At 40.0% G+C, this 22,263-nt stretch overlaps 1 protein-coding gene across 1 annotated transcript in view; it reads right to left on the bottom strand.

Annotated features, from left to right (window-relative positions):
- The window catches only part of THSD7A (thrombospondin type 1 domain containing 7A), a 451,027-nt gene that overhangs the window by 258,336 nt on the left and 170,428 nt on the right, over positions 1-22,263 (bottom strand). The window contains exon 2 of the mRNA XM_070059784.1: positions 8,821-9,652. Coding sequence (XP_069915885.1) covers positions 8,821-9,652 — 832 coding nt within the window. The remainder of the gene's footprint in view (positions 1-8,820; positions 9,653-22,263) is intronic.

Genomic DNA, 22,263 nt, shown 5'->3' with positions numbered 1-22,263 from the left:
ATATTCATATAGCATGGTAATAACATTCATTTATCTCCATTGCCTAATGTAAGGAATTCATTTATATAATAGGTTCAATAGCTAAATTTATAAACACATAAAACAGAACTTGTGAACACCTCCTCATAAATAACTAACATTAAGATAATAGCTAAAGACAATATGAGGCCCTGAAGAATAGCAAAATATTATTTCCTCATTTATCTTAAAATTTAAATTAGTCTGTTTTAAATTGTGCATATATTTATATAATAGTACATGCATAAATTATAAATAAGTACACCTATATTGAGGTGTGCTAAAGAACCCTATTATTAATAAATGTGGAGGTGTTTAGACCCACAGGATATAACGGGGCAACACTTAAACTTGACTTCCGAAATCTCTGCAGGGGTGGTAAACATTTGGCCTGTGGACCACATAAGGCCTGTGTGGCCCTGTCTGGGCAATCAACAGGCAAGACTCAAATTCAATGAATCTATAGCAGGGTAGCTTTAAGTTAATAATTTTGTATGGCTCACAAATGGGTGTTACAAATACCCAAATGGCCCTTGGCAGATACAAGTTTTCCCATTTCTGCCAGGTTTCACCTCTAAGCTAACTCTCTGCTTATATAATCTAACCTCCAGGTTACCAGCATTTAGGTTTACAATTTTAGGTATGCTTTTGTTCAGGCTTCATTAGAATCATGGGATTTGGAGGCTTTTAAAGATTTTTCAGTTCCCTGTTTCTGCCATCACTGTTCACCATTCACAAATATGGTTACAGATGAGCAAACTAAGCATCAGAAAGTGGAAATGACTTAGTCATGAAGGCATAGCTTTCCCTACTCTGGGTTAGTATTTATTTTCCCTAATCATCCATTACTTGAATTCTTTTCTTGCTGATTCAACCACTTTTCAGAATGTTATAAAGCTAGTAGCTTTATATCCAAGTTTTATATCACCATTTTAAAAACAATCCTATAACTGAAGGTTAAAGTAGTTAAGTTTTCAAAGGTAAAGAACAGGGGCCAGTGCGGTAGCGTAGTAGCTAAGCCTCTGCCTGTGGTACTAGCATCCCATATGGGCTCCAGTGTGTGTCCTGGCTGCTCCACTTCCTATTCAGCTCTCTGCTAATGGCCTAGGAAAGCAGGGGAGGATGGCCTAAGTGCTTGGATCCCTGCACTCACACGGGAGACTTGGAGGAAGCTCCTGGCTTCAGATTGGCCCAGCTTTGCCCTATGAGGCCATTTGGGGAGTGAACCAGTGGATAGAAGACCTCTGCCTCTAAAATAAATAAATCTTTTTAAAAAGTAGTGAAAATCAGGCAAAAAGAGATTGTGTTGAGAAGACATAATTTTCTGCACAGTTTCTTATTTTGATGATGAGAGAATGAGCTAGAAAAGTATGACTTAGGAAGGGAAATCAGTAATGAATAAAACTTCTAGTGGCTTTCTATCTGAAATACTAAAACTGAATCTATAAGAGGACTCTTCAAAAAGTCCATGGAAGAATGGAATGAAGTGATGTATTTTTTTTGGGTGCAAAAACATTCTGAAATCCATGCACGATTTTTAAAAATAACACATACTTTCCACCACCTTCATGAAACACCTTCATTCAGAGACTTAAAAAGAAAAATGATTACAAAAGTAAAACAGAGAAAAATATACCAATGTGGATGTATTTCTCAGAGTTTTTAGATTATTCTCTTTATTTTTAACCCAGTTATTTTTCACTCCGTGTGTTTGCACCTGAGGTATCTGCTTTATGTGGTTATCTTGAAGCTGGATAGATCTACTTATTTTGCCTTAGCCAACAGAAATATTTTAAATCCTAATTCTACTTTATTCTCTCAGGAATTCCCTGGGTTTACATTCTCACACTTCTTGGCAACCCTTCTGCTGGCATTATAATTACAATTAATTGCCTTTGTCAGCTAATATGACAAAACAATGTGCACTAAAATGGAAGATATTTTCAAAAGTAGGAACTATTTCCACTAATGTTTCTAGTCTTTTTTATGGCAGCTTGCATTCTTCTGGAAATATGTGCCTTTCATGTGTAGATCCAGGTCTTTGTTTTAGGAGCAGTGCAGCTGGGAGACCTAAGCCTACTAGAGGTAGGAGTGGCTCACAGCCAAGCCTTAGATCACTAGTTGTGGTTGCTGCAAACCCAAGACTGACTTCCTCCCCACTTTCTCCACTTCACCTTGGACAGCTCCCCTCAGCCTGGAGATCAGACAAGTAACGTTTCTTCTCAATTTTCCACCAGCTACAATTACCTTGTGATTCTGGGGTGGGAAATTGGTGCATTGCCCACGCTCCCCAGATTGAGTTAATGCAATAAAAAGATCGTTGGATGGTTCTTCCAGGCCAGTTTTGTGTCACTGGTTACTATAGGGGAGTCCTTTTTATATATGAGGTCCTGGCTTCCTCTTTTATTTTTAAAATGACAATGTGATATCACCCTCATATCTATCAACTCACATGTTACTGTTATTTTTTAAATCTTATTTATTTTCATTTTATTTACAAGGTAGATAGAGGAGAGAAATGGTGAGAAGTCCCATCTTCTGGTTGACTCCCCAAGTCCCTGAAATAGCAAGAGGAGGACAGGACCAAGCCAGTAGCCTTGGAACTCAATCCAGGTCCACCATGTGAGAGGCAAGGACCCGAGGATTTCAGCCATTACCCACTGCCTCCCAGGCTGTGGATGAGCAGACGCTGGATAAGAAGTAAAGGAGCGGGGACTGGAACCAGGCACTCTGATTTGGGGTGCAGACATCTTAACCACTGTGCCTCACACCCACCCCTTCTCCTATCTTTTAGATCCAGATTTAATACTAGATTTAATTTGATACTTATTTTTGTCATATTTTGTCATCTTTCCATTTCTGTTTCTTTAAAACTATAGATAGAATTGTCTATTCATCCTTATTTGTTTTTCTGGTTGATTTTAAGACAGGGGAGTAAAATAAAACTGCCCTCACTCCCTTGTGTTTAATTAGAAGTCACAACATCATTTGTTAATACATTCCATTGTTCCTAAGAGTCCATACAGCCAGCTCAGTCTCCTGCCTTTAGAAAGACTTGCTTGGAAGGCAGGCAGCTGGCTGGCATAGTGGAACATAATGGATAAACAGTTCCCACACTGATAACAAAATTTTCTCTAAGTGCCAAGAGTGGCTCGCTGTGCCTAATCTGTTCATGTAAGAGTGTGGCATATGCAGAACTTGCTTTCCTTCAAGGAATTTGGGATTTTGTGCATGCTAGGTACAAGTCCTCTGTCATCAGTCTCCAATAAAAAAAACTCAGGCTACTAGGTGTCTAACAAGCTTGCCTTATGTGACACTCCTTGATGGACGCATTAAGTCTATGTTGTGCAAGCCCATAGGAAGAAGATTCTGGAACCTTGCATCTGCTCTCTGCTGTTGCTCCTTTGCTGATTTTGCTTTCCATCTTCTATTGTAATAAATCTCAGTCATGAGTCTAACTACATCCTGAGTCCTATGAGACCTAGTGAATCACTGAAGCTGGGTGCTATTTATCCCTGACATAACCACCAAGCTTCCTTGACTTGATGGGTGAAATAGAATTTTTTTTTAATTTTTTTTATTTTTTTGACAGGCAGAATGGACAGTGAGAGAGAGAGAGAGAGACAGAGAGAAAGGTCTTACTTTTGCTGTTGGTTCACCCTCCAATGGCCACCACGGCCAGCGCACTGCGGCCGGCACACCACCCTGATCCGATGGCAGGAGCCAGGAGCCAGGTGCTTTTCCTGGTCTCCCATGGGGTGCAGGGCCCAAGCACCTGGGCCATCCTCCACTGCACTCCCGGGCCACAGCAGAGAGCTGGCCTGGAAGAGGGGCAACCAGGACAGAATCCGGCACCCCGACCGGGACTAGAACCCGGTGTGCCGGCGCCGCTAGGCGGAGGATTAGCCTAGTGAGCCGCAGCGCCGGCCCAGAATTTTTTTTTTTAATTACATTTCCTAAAAAAAGATTAGCATATTTCCTATGACCTGATCCTATCCTTTGCTTTTTTTTTTTTTACATTTATTTATTTAAAAGAGTTACACACAGAGAAGAAGAAACAGAGAGACTAGTCTTCCATTAGTTGGTTCACTCTCCAGATGGGTGCAATGGCTGGGGATGGACCAGGCTGAAGCCAGCAGGTCTTTCTAGGTCTCCATGGGGGTAGTGACAGACCAAGGACATAGATCTCAGAGCCATTTTGGCTCCTTGCTTGAGAGTAGATCCAGTCCAGTAGCCCCTACATTCTTAGGCCAGCTTGTTCCCATGCCCTGTTTTCTTCTCCACCCCACCTTCCATGTTGTTTTCCAACTAACAGTCCACAGAGTATGAAAGTCCAGGAAAAGCCAGCTCAGCTATGCTCTCTGTACCAAATCTGTACCCCGTGGCACTCCCTTAGTCCCCACCATGGTACCTATCTGGCTTATGCTATATAAATCCAACCCATAACTACATGTTTGCTCTCTGCCATGAGCTTGCTCCATATGCACACCGACAGTTGGCCACCGCTGCAAACTTAGTTTTCCTTGAATAAATTTGTTTTGGCTCTGAGTCCATACACTGTCTCCTATCTGTTCTGCCCCTATTTCTTTAGAGGTGGCAGGTGCCTAAGCACAGGGGTCCAAGCACTTGGGCCGTACTCTGTTGCTCTTCCCAAGCCACTAGGAGGGAGCTGCATTACAAGTGGAGCAGTGGGGACATGAACTAGAATCCATATGGGAGGCCAGCATCGCAGGCAGCAGCTTTCCCCGCTACTCCACATCACTTGCCCCCTATACTTTGCTTTTAAATTTTTTCTTCATTTCTTCTGATTTGTAGGAGCTCTTTATATACTAAGAAATTGGCTTGTCAATGACATAATACATAATCAAATACTTTGATCTTTTCCTGAATTTATGACGTGAATTGTGAATCGACTTAGACCTTGTTTTCATGTAACAAGTGACAAAGAGATACATTTGTTTACTTTCTGCTTCTTGATGACTAGCTAACTACCCAGAATGATGTCATTAAATTGTACTTATTCTCCAAAATTAGCAATGAACTTTCAACTTCACCTAACACAGTTTGGGGATCTTTATTCGTGACCCATTTCTATTTGAACTAACCACTCCTTGACACAGAATTGTTCTTTTTATTATTACCACCATGGAATAGAATGCATTTAATTATCTGGTGAAGTTAGTTTATTTTTTTATCTTACAGTATTTTTCTGGCCTCTCATACATTTATTTATATTACCCTTGTGAATGTCACAGTGTCAATGTAGGGATAACTGGTATTAAATGTTCCAGACAGTTTTCTACTTTTCCAAATCTGATGTTAACTGTAGAATTTTTGTAGTTGGGTTTATTTATAGATTTTTTATTTACAACTGTAAATGGGATGTGCAGATTTTAATCATTTTTTCCACTACAATACTTAGCTATTTTTTGTTGATATCTAAGGAATATATTGATTTTTTGGATATTTTTATGTTTATCTTACTATTTTCATTGCTTTATAAGACATTTCAATTAATTCTCTTGAATTTTTCAGTATATGATCATAGCATTTGGAAAAAGAATCTGAATTTTACCACTTGCTCTCCAATTTTTCATTTTTCTTGTCAACTACATTGCTTAGTACTTACAGATCTATGTTAGCTAACAGTACAATGTGCTGCCTTGTCTTTTTATTTTACATGGAACGCTTCTAATGCTTGATCATTGAATACTGTAATTGCCAACTCTTCTATATCAGCTGTGGTTCAAGAATGTCCATATTTTCTATTATAAAAGAACGGACCGGGGCTGGCGCTGTGGCACAGCAGGTTAAAGCCCTGGCCTGAAGTGCCGGCATCCCATATGAGCGCTGGCTTGAGTCCCAGCTGCTCCACTTCTGATCCAGCTCTCCACTATGGCCTGGGAAAGCAGTAGAAGATGGCCCAAGTCCTTGGGCCCCTGCACCTGCACGGGAGACCCAGAGGAAGCTCCTGGCTTTGGATTGGTGCAGCAACAGCGGGTGTAGCCAATTGGGGAGTGAACCAGCAGATGGAGGACCTCTCTCTCTGGCTCTACCTCTCTTTGTAACTCTTTCAAATAAATAGACAGATCTTCATTTGTGCTTTTCATTCTCATTGGTTTTGTTATGTTTGCAAACAGAAAGGCAGGAAAGGTGACTTTTTTTGTTTTTGTTTTTTTAGATTTATGTATTTGAAAGTCAGAGGAGTTACAGTCAGAGAGGGTAAGACAGAGACACAAAGAGGTCTTCCATCTGCCTGTTCAGTCCCCAGATGGCAGCGATAGCTGGGGTTGAACTAGGCTGAAACCAGAAGCTCCTTCCTGGTTTCCCACGTTGGCGGCAGGAGCCCAAGCACTTGGGCCATCCTCTGCTGTCTTTCCCAGGCCTTTTGCAGGAAGCTGCGTTGGAAGTAGAGCAGCCAGGACAGGAACTGGTGCCCACACAGGATGCTGGCATCCCAGGTGGCCACTTTAGCAGCTGTGCCACAATGTGGGCTTCAAGATGACCACCTTTAACTTGGATGCTTTAGCAGTAAACGTGCTAAAATTCTCATTTTCCTCTGAATGGCTTCCCCAAGATTCTTAAGTTCAAGTTCAGTTAGCTACTGAGACAGGATTATTTTACTATTCTTGAATGGTCTCTTATCTTCTTAAATAATAAAATTGTTTCTGAGTTTGATGGAAGATAAACATTGGATTTAATCATTATATCCTTGATCAATGCCTGATATTATGGGGTCATGTTTAAGTAAGAGATATGCAAAAATACTTTTTTCCACTTCTTCATTATGACTTTCCTTTCCTTAATCATACATTACACTTCAAATTAAAAAGAAATATTAACAGATTATTTAACATTCAGTGTATACTCTAATAAGTGAATACTCTAATAAGTGAACAAATATGTACATCTATGATTTTACTAAAATAGTTATTGATGGAATTTCTAATGGGACATAAGCACCTGACAAATAATCAGGTGCTTTCCATTGCCCTTTTCAGCATATTTGCTTAATTCCAGGAACTGGATGGGAATGTCAAATTGTGCACAATAGTAGTTGCTATCCTAATTACATTTTTAATTGAGTAGTCAACATTAAATTAAATGTCTACAGCATGCCAACTCGGTGACAGCAGGAAACAATTCAAGTTGCCTTGGAGGCTCATTCAGTTACTTGGTAGAAGCAATTAAAGTAATACAACTGTAATACCTCAGGAAAAATCTGGAAGTCACTAAAGACGTAAAAAAAATAGGGGTTCAGTCAAAATGTAAATGATACAGAATCAGAGGCATGTGCACATGCGTGTACATGCATGCACACACATACACACACACGGAGTTGTAGGGAATCTGGCAAATGAAGACCAACGAAAATGCTAGCAAAACAAGCGGAGCTGGAATGATAGGACCAGAACAGAGAAAGAGCAAATTACAGTACAGCTGAAATAAAATACAATTGCATGAGTACAAAGAGGGGAGGGAGCAGCAAATATCCTAAAAATAACAGCCAGAACCACGCTATAAGGAAAGAGAGTTACTCTCTTAGATGGGTCAGTTGTTTGTTTTTGTTCCTTCATTGGTTTAAACTATATCCTGTCCCAACAGGCTAAAGCCATACATAGCAAAACCCATTTATAGCAAAAGCACCAGATGAGAGTGGGTGAAATAACACAAGTGAAGCAAATATAAAACTAGTGGGATGCATTGGTAAACAACACGCCTGCCACACAGTCCTATTTAGGATCCCCCGAGCCCCAGCAAACAGGAAAACCTGATCTGCTCCAAGACTTCCAGGGGCCACAAAAACAGCCATCCAGCTGCTCACCAGAAACACATGGGCTGAGACTTAGTGAAATTGATCTCGTCTGTTTTTAATTAAGAGAACAGGCTGCCATGAGGTAGATGATGCTCTCAATGTCATTTGTACAACAACTATGACATAAAATTTTGAGTGATGTCCTATATAATTTCTCTCAGTTCACTCCAACTCATAACTGCACAAATATTTCAGAAAAGGCAATTATGCAAATGATCCAGATCAGCCACTCCCAGATGGTCTGGTTTATCCAAGAGCAAAATTTAGAATGTCCAGAGAACACCATATCCTTTAAATCCTCAATGAATATTATTTTCCACAAGAAATAAATCATACATGAGTTAGTCTTTCATAATACAGTCATTATGTTCCCAAAGATAATTTGCCAAATAATTTCCTTCTAGGAAATGCAGCCAATTAATTACTTGTTTTCTAAGCTGGCGCATTCATGGTGAAATATCCTGTACTTGCCTTCTTTTCTGCTGGTTCCTGTTTTCCTTCTCTGCTGAGAGTTATTCCGTTTTATAAAATGTGCAAGGAAATTATTCTTAGGTATGGCTCCCTGGGTTGTTGTTCAGAGCACATTTTGTTTATAGGGTAATTCTGAAAACGCTATAAACTTGGAGAGATTGCAAGTGTGCCTTATTCTATTAATTCACTAAAGTAAGTATCTGAATTTGAACTCCCAATACTCCAGACCATGTGGGTTTTCTGTTCCACGAGAGAGACAGCACTGACCTCAGTCAGTGGCGTCTTCTCATGGAAAACCGCATGCTCTAGACATGGGTAGGACAATCTAAACCAAGGCAGCCGCACAGGGCCTAAACTTGCGCCAAACAGCACCACCACCAGGAGACCCACGAGAGCTCAGAAGCCTTGGCTCGCGGGGAGCTTGCCCCTGCGCGCACCTGTGTGTTCCAACAGCTCGCCGGGCACTGCGCACAGCCTGGGCACAGGGCCACGTGCGGTAACTGGAAGAAACGTACCTCATATCAGCAGCTTTCCCCGTTTTGTTGGTACACGTGACCTCGCGGGTCTGATATCCAATCTGAATGTCCCAGTATCTGTTCTCTTGTCTGTTCTGTCTGTTCCGATTTCTCTTTTTCTTAATCAGCTCCCGGGCCTCTGGATCCTTCACGCCTTTGCCCCGGTCCTTCTCCCGTTCTTTGTTCTTGGCGCGTCTCCGGGCCTGTCTGGCTTGTCGAGAGTGGGGCGTGGAGCACGCGCTCCAGGGCCCCACGTGCAGGCTGTAGGTGCTCTCGTCGGCGTCACAGGCGCTGGATCGGCACACCTGGAACTCGGTCAGGTTCGGGCAGCCGGAGCCCCCGAACTGCGGGGGCGCCACGACGTGCCGCGTGCGGTGCTGCAGGCCGCTGCCGCAGGTCTTGGAGCACTCGGACCAGGCGGAGAACTCGGACACGATGCAGTCTTGCTGGCACGGAATGAGGCAAGCCTGTTCCAGGAGCGGCTTGGGCTCAAAGTACTCACAGATGGTCTCGTCCGCAGGCGAGTCTTTGTCTTTCTGCAGGCACGTGATCTCCCGCACCTGAATGCCCTCTTCGCCCTTCACGCACTCACGAGGCTTCTCCAGGCTCCTGGAGATCACCGGCTGACACTGGTTCCAGGGCCCCAGCCTCCAGTCGTACAAGTCTTTGTGCCAGTCGCAAACCTTGAAGCAGTTCTGCTGGTTGCTGGGTCGCTCGGCCTGCTTGCAGTTCGTGTGCAGGGTCGTCCACCCTTCCACGTGCGCGCACCACACCGCCCTGGTCTGGATGCCTCCTGGCCCACACTCGTCTCCCATGCACCGGCCCCAGGGACCTGCAAAAACAACACCAGAGTTATCTGTGCCCCTGGAAGCAAGCGGCCGGGTACTTCATGCTCCAGAAAGACCTTTGCAGACCGGGTACACTCACTTCCCTGAAGTGTTATAAAGTAGGTCTCTGTGCACAGCTGCGGGAAAGTCATGATCTGCCCCGAGTATTTTTTGCACGAGGGAAACTGTGTCACAGCGTCTATATAAGGCAACGTCTGGGGCAATTTCACTTCACGCCCTTCGGGGATTACTTTAGGCTCGCTTTTATTCCTTTCCATTATTTGAGGTAGTTCGAAATCCTTGCTCAAAAAGGACATCGGAAATTAGCCACAGTGAAAACCCGCTACTCTCGCCTCACAACCACCAAATCCATTTCAGTAACTGGTAAAGAAAATGGCCCCTTGTGAAGAATTTCTACTCCTGCAGGCTTTTCTTGTCCTGGGTAATTAACTATTTTGTAGAACATGCTTTCTTCCACCTCATTTTTTATTGCTGTGCACTACAGCTGCAAGGGTCTAATAGTTGCTCACTGTGTGTGCAGACGGAATTTAAAGTATTGACTTCTGGTGACCAACGCCGGGAAGGGAGCAATCTTCATATAAGCACATTCTTCCTCTAAACTTACCCCACGTTAAATTTTCTCATGTCCTCAGTACAGAGATATGGAAAGGAATTTAAATTTAACTGAAACACTTTTTCAGTTTTTCAATGTTGAGAGGTCGTTTGGGATTTTATCCGTTACAAAGTATTAAATGCTAGTAAACTAAATTTTAGCAGAAACTGCAGGCTTTTAAGTTTCTTCTAAAATATATATGAATGATGATTACCTTGAAAATGAGTCATAGTTTACTGGCAACAAATCTGGGAGAGTTTCTTTCTTACACACTCACTGAGCAGCCTGCACATTTTTGCATATCATGCCTATACATAATTTCAATTAGTTTATGCAATAATTGCCAAGTATCTGTTTATCACATTAGACACATTCCGCAGCCCTTGAGGAGAAGACTTTGTCTTTTGCAATAACTGTAGGCCATGCACATGGAGCAAGGTCAATAATATTTACTAAGTAAATGAACAAAATCAGAAATCAAATCAAGAAAGTAATGCCAATTAATTTAAGATTTCAGATACCAGTTGCAATTAACTGAAGATAAAGACAAAATATGCTTTTAAAACTATTCTAACATATCATATCTTGAGTTTTTTTAACTAGTTACTGAAAAATCCAAGCATCTACCAGCAACATACCTTATTAATTTAAACAAATTTATATTTAAATACAACCATATCCCACACTACAATCTTTAGAACCTCTTGTTTTTCTGTATTCCCATTTTAATGTTATGGTACATATTTTGGGTAACTAAATATGCACAGAATTTTGATATTGCTTTGAGAAAATTTTAGATTATCATGAGTATCAGCTATAGTATTTCCTACTAGAATAATCTGTTACAGAGCTGGTTAAAAAGCATATTGTAAAACATTGATTTTTCAACTTTATAAAAATAAAGCCCTTTGTTTCTCAAAGTGTTTTAAAGGCCTCAAGAAGTAAATAGAGGGGCCAGTGCTGTGGCGCAGGGGGTTAACACCCTGGCCTGAAGCACGGGCATCCCAAATGGGCACCGGTTCTAGTCCCTGCTGATCCACTTCCAATCCAGCTCTCTGCTATGGCCTGGGAAAGCAGTAGAAGATGGCCCAAGTCTTTGGGTCCCTGTACCCATGTGGGAGACCTGGAAGAAGCTCCAGTATTCAGATCCGGCTGTTGCTGCCAATTGGGGAGTGAACCATTGGATGGAAGACCCCCCTCTCTCTCTCTCTGCCTCTCCTCTCTCTGTGTAACTCTTTCAAATAAATAAATAAATATTTTTAAAAAGAGAAGTAAATAGGTGGCATGTACCAATGCCATCTCACTAGACCCAGTGATCAATTTCTGTTCACAATTGATCATAATGATAGGACTAAGAACCAAAGGGATCACATAAACAGGACTAGTGTCTGAAAATACTAGCTGATAGAATAAAAAAGGGAGAGAATGATCCAACATGGGAAGTGAGATACACAGCAGACCCATAGAATGGCAGATGTCCTAAACAGCACCCTGGCCTCAGAATCAGCCCTTAAGGCATGTGGACCTGGCTGAAAAGCCCATGAGAGTATTTCAGGCATGGAAAGCCAAGACACTCTGGGGGAAAAACAAAACAAAACAAAACAAAACAAAACCTAAATGAAAGATCTCCGCAAGTGAGATCCCAGTGGAAAGAACAGGTCATCAAAGAAGGAGGTACCTTTCTCTGAAGGGAGGAGAGAACTTCCACTTTGACCATGGCCTTGTCTAAATATGATCAGAGTCGGTGAACTCAGGGGGCTTCCATAGCCTTGGCAGCTCATGACAAGAGCCTAGGGTGATTACTGAGGCCATAAACAAGAGTGTCAATTGGTTAAGTCAACAACAGGAGTCACTGTGCACTTACTCCTCATGTAGGATCTCTGTCCTTAGTGTGCTGTACATTGAGATTTAATGCTATAAGTAGTACTCAAACAGTATTTTTCACTTGATGTTTCTGTGTGGGAGCAAACTGTTGAAATCTTTACTTAATGTATGCTAAAATGATCTTCTGTATATAAAGAGAATCGAAAATGAATCTTGATGTGAATGGAAGGGGAGAGGGAATGGGAAAGGGGAGGGTTGTGGGTGGGAGGGACGTTATGGGGGAGAAGCCATTGTAATCCATAAGCTGTACTTTGGAAATTTATATTCATTAAATAAAAGTTTAAAAAAAAGAGAAGTAAATAGAAAACTAATCAAGAAAAGTTTAATACTGGCACCTAATTTATGAAATCATGAATAAATTGTTCTTTTTCCCATTTTGTGAAGAATAAAAAATTATTTATTTACTTGAAAGGCAGAGTTAGAGATCTTTGAGACTCTGGCTCACTCCCCAAATGGCCACAATAGCTAAGAGTGGGCCAGCTGAAGCCAGGAGCCAGGAGCTTCATCTGGGTCTCCCATATGCATGCAGGGACCCAAACACTTGGGCCATCCTCCATTGCTTTCTCCAGTGTATTAGCAGGGAGCTGCATTGGAAGTGGAACAACTGGGACTGGAACCAGTGCCCATATGGGATGCCAATGTTGCAGATGCTGGCTTAACCTGCTGTACCACAACACCAGTCCCAAGTACTAAGTTTTTATTATTTTATTTTAGGCAACTAAATTTTCCCAACCATGGACTTCTCTTTGAACATCTATTTTTCTACTGATTTTTCACAATGTTGACATCCTCTTACTGAGACAAGTAAGTTAATGCCAATAGTTTCCTGAAAAAAAAAATGATAAAAAGTTACCTCTTGACATATAAAAATGTTGACAGGAGTTATTTCAAATTTAGAATTCATTAGAAAAATATGGGCCGGCACCGTGACTCACTAGGCTAATCCTCCACCTTGCGGCGCCGGCGCATGGGGTTCTAGTCCCATTCGGGGCACCGGATTCTGTCCCAGTTGCCCCTCTTCCAGGCCAGCTCTCTGCTGTCGCCGGGGAGTGCAGTGGAGGATGGCCCAAGTGCTTGGGCCCTGCACCCCATGGGAGACCAGGAGAAGCACCTGGCTCCTGCCATCGGATCAGCATGGTGCGCCGGCCTCAGCGCACTGGCCGTGGCGGCCATTGGAGGGTGAACCAATGGCAAAAAGGAAGACCTTTCTCTCTGTCTCTCTCTCTCACTGTCCACTCTGCCTGTCAAAAAAAAAAAAAAAGAAAAGAAAAAGAAAAATATGATAATTCTTATTTTAATATTTCTCATCAAATACCAGGGATATGACACACATGTGTATCCTTTTTCATGCTTGATTAAGCATTATATTTATAAAAGTGTGCACTTCCAGTAATTTAATGTAATAATCAGTTGTATTCCATGATTTAATGTTTGTCTTTTAATTTTCATGGCTTACTTTTGGGTACATTTTCCCAATTATTTTGTTCAGAAAGGAGACAAGTTAGTTTGAAGATCTTAACATTCAAGACATTACATGGGGTGGGGAGGAGCAATTCTGTGGCTTAGTCCATAAAGCTGCCTCCTGCTGTGCCTGCATTCCCTTATAGGCACCAGTTCAAGTCCTGGCTGCTCTACTTCCTACCCAGCTCTCTGCTATGGCCTGGGAAAGCAGCTGAAGATGTTCCAAGTCCTTGGGCCCCTGCACCCACAGGGGAGACTGGGAATAAGCAGCTCCTGGCTGCTGGCTTCAGATTGGCCCAGATCTGGCCTTTGCAGGCTTTTGGGGAATGAACCACTTGATGGAAGATCCATGTCTCTCTCTCCCCTCTCTCTGTGCCTCTGCCTCTCTGTAATCTGCCTTTCAAATAAATAAATAAATCTTTTTGGTATCAATATCAGTAGGAAGAAAGATGAGTTTAAAAAACTTTATTATTTTATGTATTGATAATTGATAAGAATTTTTAAAGTTTAAAGCCAGGAAATCATACATTATAGATATCAATAGATCTCAATTCCTATTCCAGTATTATCACAGGTTCTTATTACTAATAAGCAACACAGTTAATGTTGTTTAATTTATTTATATCAAGTACATTTAGAACCAGAAGATAGTACATATTGAGAAAACTGTACAGAGGTCTATAAATGCCTATTGAAGATTTAAAAAGAAGAGTAAAATGTGTACAGGCACAAGGGAAGGCAAGCGTGGCAATATAATCACAATACTGAACTAAAAAATATCCCTCATCTACTCTGAAGGCTTCAGCTGCTGTCTTTTTAAAAAATATTTAGACAGTGAGAGAGAGAGACAGAGAGAAAGGTCTTCCTTCCATTGGTTCACCCCCTAAATGCCCTCCACGGCTGGAGCTACGCCAATTTGAAGCCAGGAGCCAGGTGCTTCTCCTGGTCTCCCATGCAGGTTCAGGGCCCAAGCACTTGGGCCATCCTCCACTGCACTCCCTGGCCACAGCAGAGAGCTGGACTGGAAGAGGAGCAACCGGGACAGAACCCAGTGCCCATATGGGATGCTGGCGCCGCAGGCAGAGGATTAACCAAGTGAGCCACAGCGCCGGCTCCTCAACTGCTGTCTTATCTCTTCATTGCACCTGGGGTATCAAATGTGTGTCCAATTAACCAGTCTCCTAAAAGATCACATCTTCACCATGGAACACCTGATGAAAGGCCCGCCACTTGTACCTCTAAGCAGTTTTCAAATAATTGCACTTGGAATAGAAAAGGACTCACTTCAGAAATGGCTCCACAACTAAGAACTGTCCATCTAACTAACTACTGTGTTTCAAGTACGGGGGTATTTGAAAATACAGTTTGCAAAGCACAATGTACAAACTTTGTCTTGAAACCCTAAGGTCCTCTACTAAATACTCTGTGAGAATGTGACATGACACATCAGTTCCTGCAAAAATGCTCAAATCCAGTCCTGATCCTACAATAATAATAATAATAATATAATAATAATAATAATAATAATAATAAGCAGAAAGTGGAGGGAGGATGTCTGTTTTTAAAGAGAACAGTAAGGATTTCTGTTAGTTTGAAACTTGTTTCCTTTAGTGTTGTTGTTCATGATTATTTAAAGGGAAGTTGCAATCTTAGCAGAACAAAGAACAGGCAGCTTTCTACTTAGACCTGGGATAGCACCAACTTATGAATGGAAATGTATTCCTGCAGACAGATTTGTAGGATTGTGTTTATTCAGTGTCATGCAAAAACATTGCTAAAATGTGGGTCAATAAATATGTGTTGAACACTTAGCTTGACAGATTTCACGTAAACGCAGATAGAAACACTGGATGTCTTATTCCACTAAAAAGAAGTAAAAGCAACTGTCTATATAGCCAAAATATTTATGCATTGATAGGCTCACAATACAAATATTTCCACATGGAATCAATGTAAAATTATGCAAAATTGTGACAAAAACGTTAAGTGAATGCTAGATGGCTTAATTTTCCATAGGCTAATGTTTCTAATGTAATTCTTCACCAACTTTCCAAAAATGTTGACGAAATAATGAGTTTTATTCCTGCTAAAGAGGATTTTATAATGTGCCTATTCTCTCATGTCTTTCAAAACTCTATTTAAATCTACAAAAGACAGCCTTTTAAATTTAAAATTAGTACTTTTCCTGTTATATTCAATGCTGATTTCTTCTAAGGCTGTTTGTTATATGTCAAGGGCATGAAAACAATGAAAGGTTGAGTCTATAAAAGTCCACATTATTGACAGGTGGCCAGCAACTGTTCTATAGAGCCTCAGAAAAGATACACACTATAAAAGGAATAGGAGGGGATTATGCAAACTACTTTCTGTCCTTATTTGCTATAAAACTCTCAAATGAGCCAGTTTCTTGTTGGACTAAATATGTTTGTATCCTTCAAATGAGATAATGTGTCTTCCTCTCCTGGATCTAGTTATGGAACAGAATGTTCTACTTACTGAGGTCATGGAGGGCACAAACAACCCAGGAATATGCTGCTTTCTGTCTCTTGTATACTATACCGTATCTTCTTGTGAAATTAACATTTACCTAAAAAAATTCTATTTGTTTTACCCAAGCAAATCTGTATAAAAACATCTGAAGTCACTGCTAAATATGGTAAGAAAAATTGCTTAAAAAATCCCATAAACTGCATTTAGTTAGTTTTACAATTTTGCTGTCATCCTAGTAGGCAATTAAAAATATCTCCAGGGGTATGCATTTGGCCTAGTAGTTAAGATCCTGTTTTGGATGCCAGCATCCTCTATCAGAGTGCCTAGATTCAAGGTCCCTCTCTATTCCCAAGTCCAATTTCCTGCTAATGAATACCCTGTGACATAGCAGTGATAGCTCAAATAGTTGGTCTCTGCCACCCAAGTGAGAGGCTTGGATTGAGTTTCAAGTTCCTGTCTCTGGCCTTGCCCTGTTCCAAGTGTTGCAGGTTTCTGGGGAGTAATTGGCAGATGGGAACTCCTTCTTTCTGCTGCAAATAAATAAAATCAATACATTTTTGTTTAAAAATTCAAATACATTTAAACAAATTTGTGATTATGCTACAAATATTTATAATAAGATGTTTTACTTCACAATTTTCTATAAAAATAATTTCATGTCAGTAGACACACACAAGCACACACACATGAGACTGAACCTAATACCCTGTTATATAATCTTCCCCATTCTTCACATTTGAATCTAGCTTGTGGTTGCATAATACTTTGTTCTATGAATTTAACATAACTTATCAAATAGATGTTCTATTTGTGGACATGAAGGTCTTTTCTGATTTTTGCAGCATTATAAAAATTGCTGAAATGAAGATCTATTTTTCCACATCAGTCAAATAATTTGGTCAAAGACTTTGTAAATAGTCCCAGCACACAAAAGTCCCCACCAAAATGTACCAGTTTGCCTTCCCATCAGCAACTTACAAGCACATTTCCCCTACTCTCAGGTATGCAAAACCACTGTTTCTCCAAATCTGGAGTCCTGTTCATGAGAATTCTATGTGTTTGTTTTCTCATATGGTCCATCCTTTGACTATTTTAACTAACATGGTAAGTCTTTATTTCTTTAACTAATGCTTTCTGTACATGGTCTCCAGAAAAGGCCTCAAAATCTGATAAAAATCCATCTGTTTTTCTTAGCAATGAAACATAATTTTGCTTATTTTATACTCATTTGGTCATTTCAAAGGATTTTTGCTGTGGGAACAGCAAACATTATAGCTTAAATGTCTGTTGAAATAGTCCTATAGATTAATAATCTAAATGTCTATCATGCTGTGCCTTTGGATATTATACTGGTTGATTTTATTATATACAAATGTTCTACCTAGTAGATCTGTGTATAGGTCTGTGAACACACATTACAAAACAAATTATGAATATTTACTGACCTGAAATACATTAAAATTTCTCTTTAAAAAAGCAAAAGGAGCAGTCATAGCTTCTTTGACTTGAGTTTTAATTTAATTTAATTTTAATTTAAAACAACTCTCAAATGACAAATCAGTTTGGTGGATAAGGGGAGATCACAGTGAAAGTCAAAATGAGCTTTCATCTTCAATTGGTAATTAAAGTTTTATAAGAAATTATATAAGAATATCAAATTAAATGTACAAAATTAGAACCAATGCTAAAACTGAGGAGAAGTGAATTAGTTATCAGTGATTAGGACAGCTGATTTTAAAATTACTAAATGCAATAGTCTACTTTCTGGACATATCATGTTTCCTATCTCCTAAGAAAATTACTTAACCTCTTTGGACCCTAGTGTCCCCATTTGTAAAACACCATATACTATGAATTATGTCATTAACTCCCACCACCTCATAATACTCCCTGAACCATGAGCTAAGAATAACGGGTATGAGAAATATTTGTGATAAAGCTATAAAATACCTTTCTCTCACACTAAGAAATTCATGTTTTTATGTGTTAATATTTTATATTCTTTATGCATCAGTTGTAGCGTCTTTAGACTCAACTCCATTACAGCGAATAACTGGGTCAAAGAGCTTGACGATTTTTAGATTTTTCAATGCATGTAGGCCAGTTGATTTTTCAAAGAACTTGTGGACATCTACCTGCCATCGCTTCATCACCTTGATCAGCATTGGTTCTTACAATTTATCTTATAGCTTTCATAAATATACAAAAATCTGTTGTTTCAGTCGAATCATCATTATATAATTATAATCAAAATTAACAATTTGCTCTTCTGTGAATTATTAATTTAATTACCTTCTATACTTTCTAGCAGTCTCAGAGACTTTTCTTTTTATTACAGTATGTTTATTTGATACTAACATTTTCTGTGATATTTAAAATATATTTTCTTTTTTATAAGTTTTACATTATTTTTGTTTATGATATTTTTATGTTTTAACATACAGGCTACTGACTATCACAATGTTTTGCTCCTTTTAGCCTGAAAGTATATTTTAAAATTATGTATTTAAAATTCAGAGATTCATAAATATACAATAAAATTTTATTCTTTATAGGTCCATTTAAAGAAACACATGCTAAACCCCATCAGGAATTTATTATTTAAAATGTGTCAAAAGGCAAATTTCTGATCGTTTTATTTTCTGTACAAACAGATAATGTTACCGAGAACACATAAGTGTGATTTAAAGGTACTTCTCATTAACCTCAAAACACAGCAAAGAGAGATGCCTTATATACTGCATCTCTACATTGGTTTATTTGTTATTTGTAAAATGTACAGTCTGTTTTCATATAGATGATATCATCTGATCTTCACATCAGGTGACAGCTATAAGGGACAATCAAGATTAATTACGTGCACTGGTAGGAAGTTGGATATAAGAGTGGGACAGGACTGGAACCCAGGAACTCCAATGTGGGATGCAAACGTCCCACATGACATCTTCACTGCTGTGGCAAAGGCCCACCCTAGTACCTAACTTTTGAATAAAGTCCATTCAAAAAAGAGGAGACCAGAAGAGATTTCTTAGGAAAAGATATTCTTCAGTATAACAGATTGCTGAATCAGTATTTCCCTTTCAAACTCACAATTCAGAAAAGTTTGAGATTGTTAGAGCTTCGACTACAGAGCAAGAAAATCTGATAGTAATAATCTTAATACATATTAAAATGAAAAAGATGTATTTGAACTGCACTGTAACCCTACAAAAAAACAAAACCTCACCTTTCACCATCTCCCAAATACAGCATCCCAAATAACATAAAACTGGATTTTCATGGGATTTCAGCATACATGTGATCAGCAGCAGAATATTAAACAGGGGTAGGAATTATTGGTCCTAACAAATACATAAACTCAAATGTGAAGATATGCCAAATTATTATTATTTTTAAAGATTTATATATTTATCTGAAAGAGTTACACAGAGAGGAGAGGCAGAGAGAGAGAGAGAGAGGAGAGAGAGAGAGAGAGACGTCTTCTATCTGCTGGTTCACTCCCCAGTTGGCCGCAACAGCTGGAGCTGTGCCGATGCGAAGCCAGGAGCCAGGAGCCAGGAGCTTCTTCCGGGTCTCCCACATGGGTGCAGGGGCCGAAGGACTTGAGCTATATTCTACTGCTTTCCCAGGCCATAGCAGAGAACTTGATGGGAAATGGAGCAGTCAGGACCAGAACCGGCACTCATATGGGATGCCTGCTCTTCAGGTTAGGGCGTTAACCCACTGTGCCACAGCTCCAGCCCCACCAAATTATTAATATTATCTTTTACACAACGCTTTATATAATTGATTTAAGGCAGCAACACCAAATCTAATAAACCTACATGCTTGCCATTGTTTTAAATAGGTTGTGTTTACCTTTGATGTCAAAGTATAGCAGTGAGAATTATATCATGATTCTCTAGGAAATGTGAAATGAGCATAAATTTCTAAGCATTTCAGTCTATAGATCATTGGTTACAATTGCCTCAAAATCTCAAAGTGAGATACCTTTAGATAAAGAGTCAGAGCTAATGCTAAGGGAGTAAAAGAATGGGGTCGAGAGAGAGAGAGAGAAAGAGAGAGAGAGAGAATTTTTACTGGTAAGTGAAATCTTTGCGTGGCCAAAGTTAAAAGCATTCTGTCTTAGATGAATCCTGGAACTTGAGACAAAGGCTTGTATAAAAGTAGTTTATTCTAGACGTAATTCCACATACTAAAGAAGTGGAACAAGGAAGAGGGATAGGGACAAGGGCAAGTCACTATAAGGTGTAATCAAGTTGTCCATGGCTATTGAAGACTGGTTTTGATGTGGAACCTTGCAGAAGCTTTATAAATTGCATCTCAGAGCTGTCAGTGCAGAGGAGAGAAGGATGAAATATATCTTTTGATTCCTGCTTAAATTTTCTCAGAGTAGCACGTAAGAGGCTATGGATGTAACCACTCCTGCACCACTCAGATCCCCCATCAAATCCAGTGAATTAGACTCATTTTTATTTTGATGAAACATCTGCAAATATAGGTTCTCTTCTGGAGAACATTCAGCAGACTTTAAGATTGTGGGGAAGGATAGCACAAATTCCAAAGTGGTTTGTGGGAAATGATGGAGACATGGCACCATATTTTACTAGTTGACTATATATCCTGGAAAACATTTCTCTTGTCATGTAACTTATTATTTCTGAACTTAAACATTTAATAGGTCATTTTATTTTTCTAATTAAGACAGCTGCTTTTGGATAATAAGATGTATAAAAAGAGCAATGAGTGGTTTCCAATGCTATTGCCCATTGTCATATTTCTCTATGCCATATCCTGCTGCTTTAAGTGGTATCACACGTACATAAGATACAAAGTCAAGGATCAAGCATTCTGCAAGTCCTCTGATTATGGCATTAACAAAGGCACTGTAGTCATAATTGGCAAACCCATATCAGAGCGGCTGTCAATTTGGACAAGAATGAGTTGTCGCCCCCATTCATGGTAGAAGTTGGTGCTAAGCAGTGTCAGTAGTTAGATCAGCCTTGGTGAAAACAATCCTATACTGTCAAATTCGAACACATCATCCACCCTTGATGTAATGGCCAGTCTGAAGCAAGAAATTTGCTGACACCCACAGGTCAAATTTTCCTGCCTAGAGCAGGCACTTGGGACAGTGGTTAAGATACTTCTTGGCATACCACATCCCATGCTGGAGAGCTTGGGTATGAGTCTCTGCTCTGCTTCTGAGTGTAACATGGAGGGAAGCAGGTAACAGCTCAAGTACTTGCATTCCTGCCATCCATGTAGGAGACTCGGATTGAGTTCCAGCCTCCTGGCTTTGACCTAGTGTGGCCTCTGCTGCTGCAAGCATTTAGGGAGTGGACCTGCTAATGGAAGAGCTCTGTCTTCCTCTGTCTCTCTTTCAAATAAATAATAAAGTAACTAAATTTTTTTTAAAAAATACTCTTGCCTTCTTAGATACTTAATTATGCTTCTGAAACAGGCACTCTTTGATTAGCAGTACAGCCCATGGAAATCCACTCTTGGGATCCACTCTCTTTTATGTCCATACACACTTTTTCTAATCAACTAACCATTCTCCATTGCTTAGGAATCCATGTACAAAAGCTCTTCAGAAAGTTCATGGAAAGCACATATAATGAAAAAAAATGCATGGATTAAAAAAATTGTACCAATAAATTTTATTTAATAAATAAATTTACCTTCTAATTCAATTTTCCATGAACTTTTCGAAGCTCCCATTTATTGTATATCTTGGGCTATTTGTCCTTTGACACAAAGTGGAAAACTAAATGTAAACTCACAGCCCTGTCTCTTGTAAGGATTTTCCTTTGCCATTATCATGTAGGACCACAACAAATGTGGCTTTTTTGTAGCAGCACATTTTGAAATAGCAAAGGGGCAGGTGTTTGGCCTAATGGTTAAGATGCCAGTTAAGATCAGAATGTATGAATCCAAGTCCAGGCACCAGCTCCTAATTCTGGCTACTTGCTAATGTGGATCCTGGGAGGCAGCCGGTGATGCCTAAGGTGTTGAAATCCTTCCACTCACATGGGCTACCTGGATTGAGTTTCGGCCTGGCTCAGTTTTCACTGCTATGGGCAACTGGGGAGTGAACAAGGAGTCTCTCTCTCTCTCTCTCTCTCTCTCTCTCTCTCTCCCCTTCCTCCCAGTGTGTATATGTGT

This window comes from Oryctolagus cuniculus, chromosome 16 (assembly GCF_964237555.1).
Source record: "Oryctolagus cuniculus chromosome 16, mOryCun1.1, whole genome shotgun sequence".
In the NCBI taxonomy this organism is placed as follows: Eukaryota; Metazoa; Chordata; class Mammalia; order Lagomorpha; family Leporidae; genus Oryctolagus; species Oryctolagus cuniculus.
This window is presented reverse-complemented; position numbering and strand designations above follow the sequence as displayed.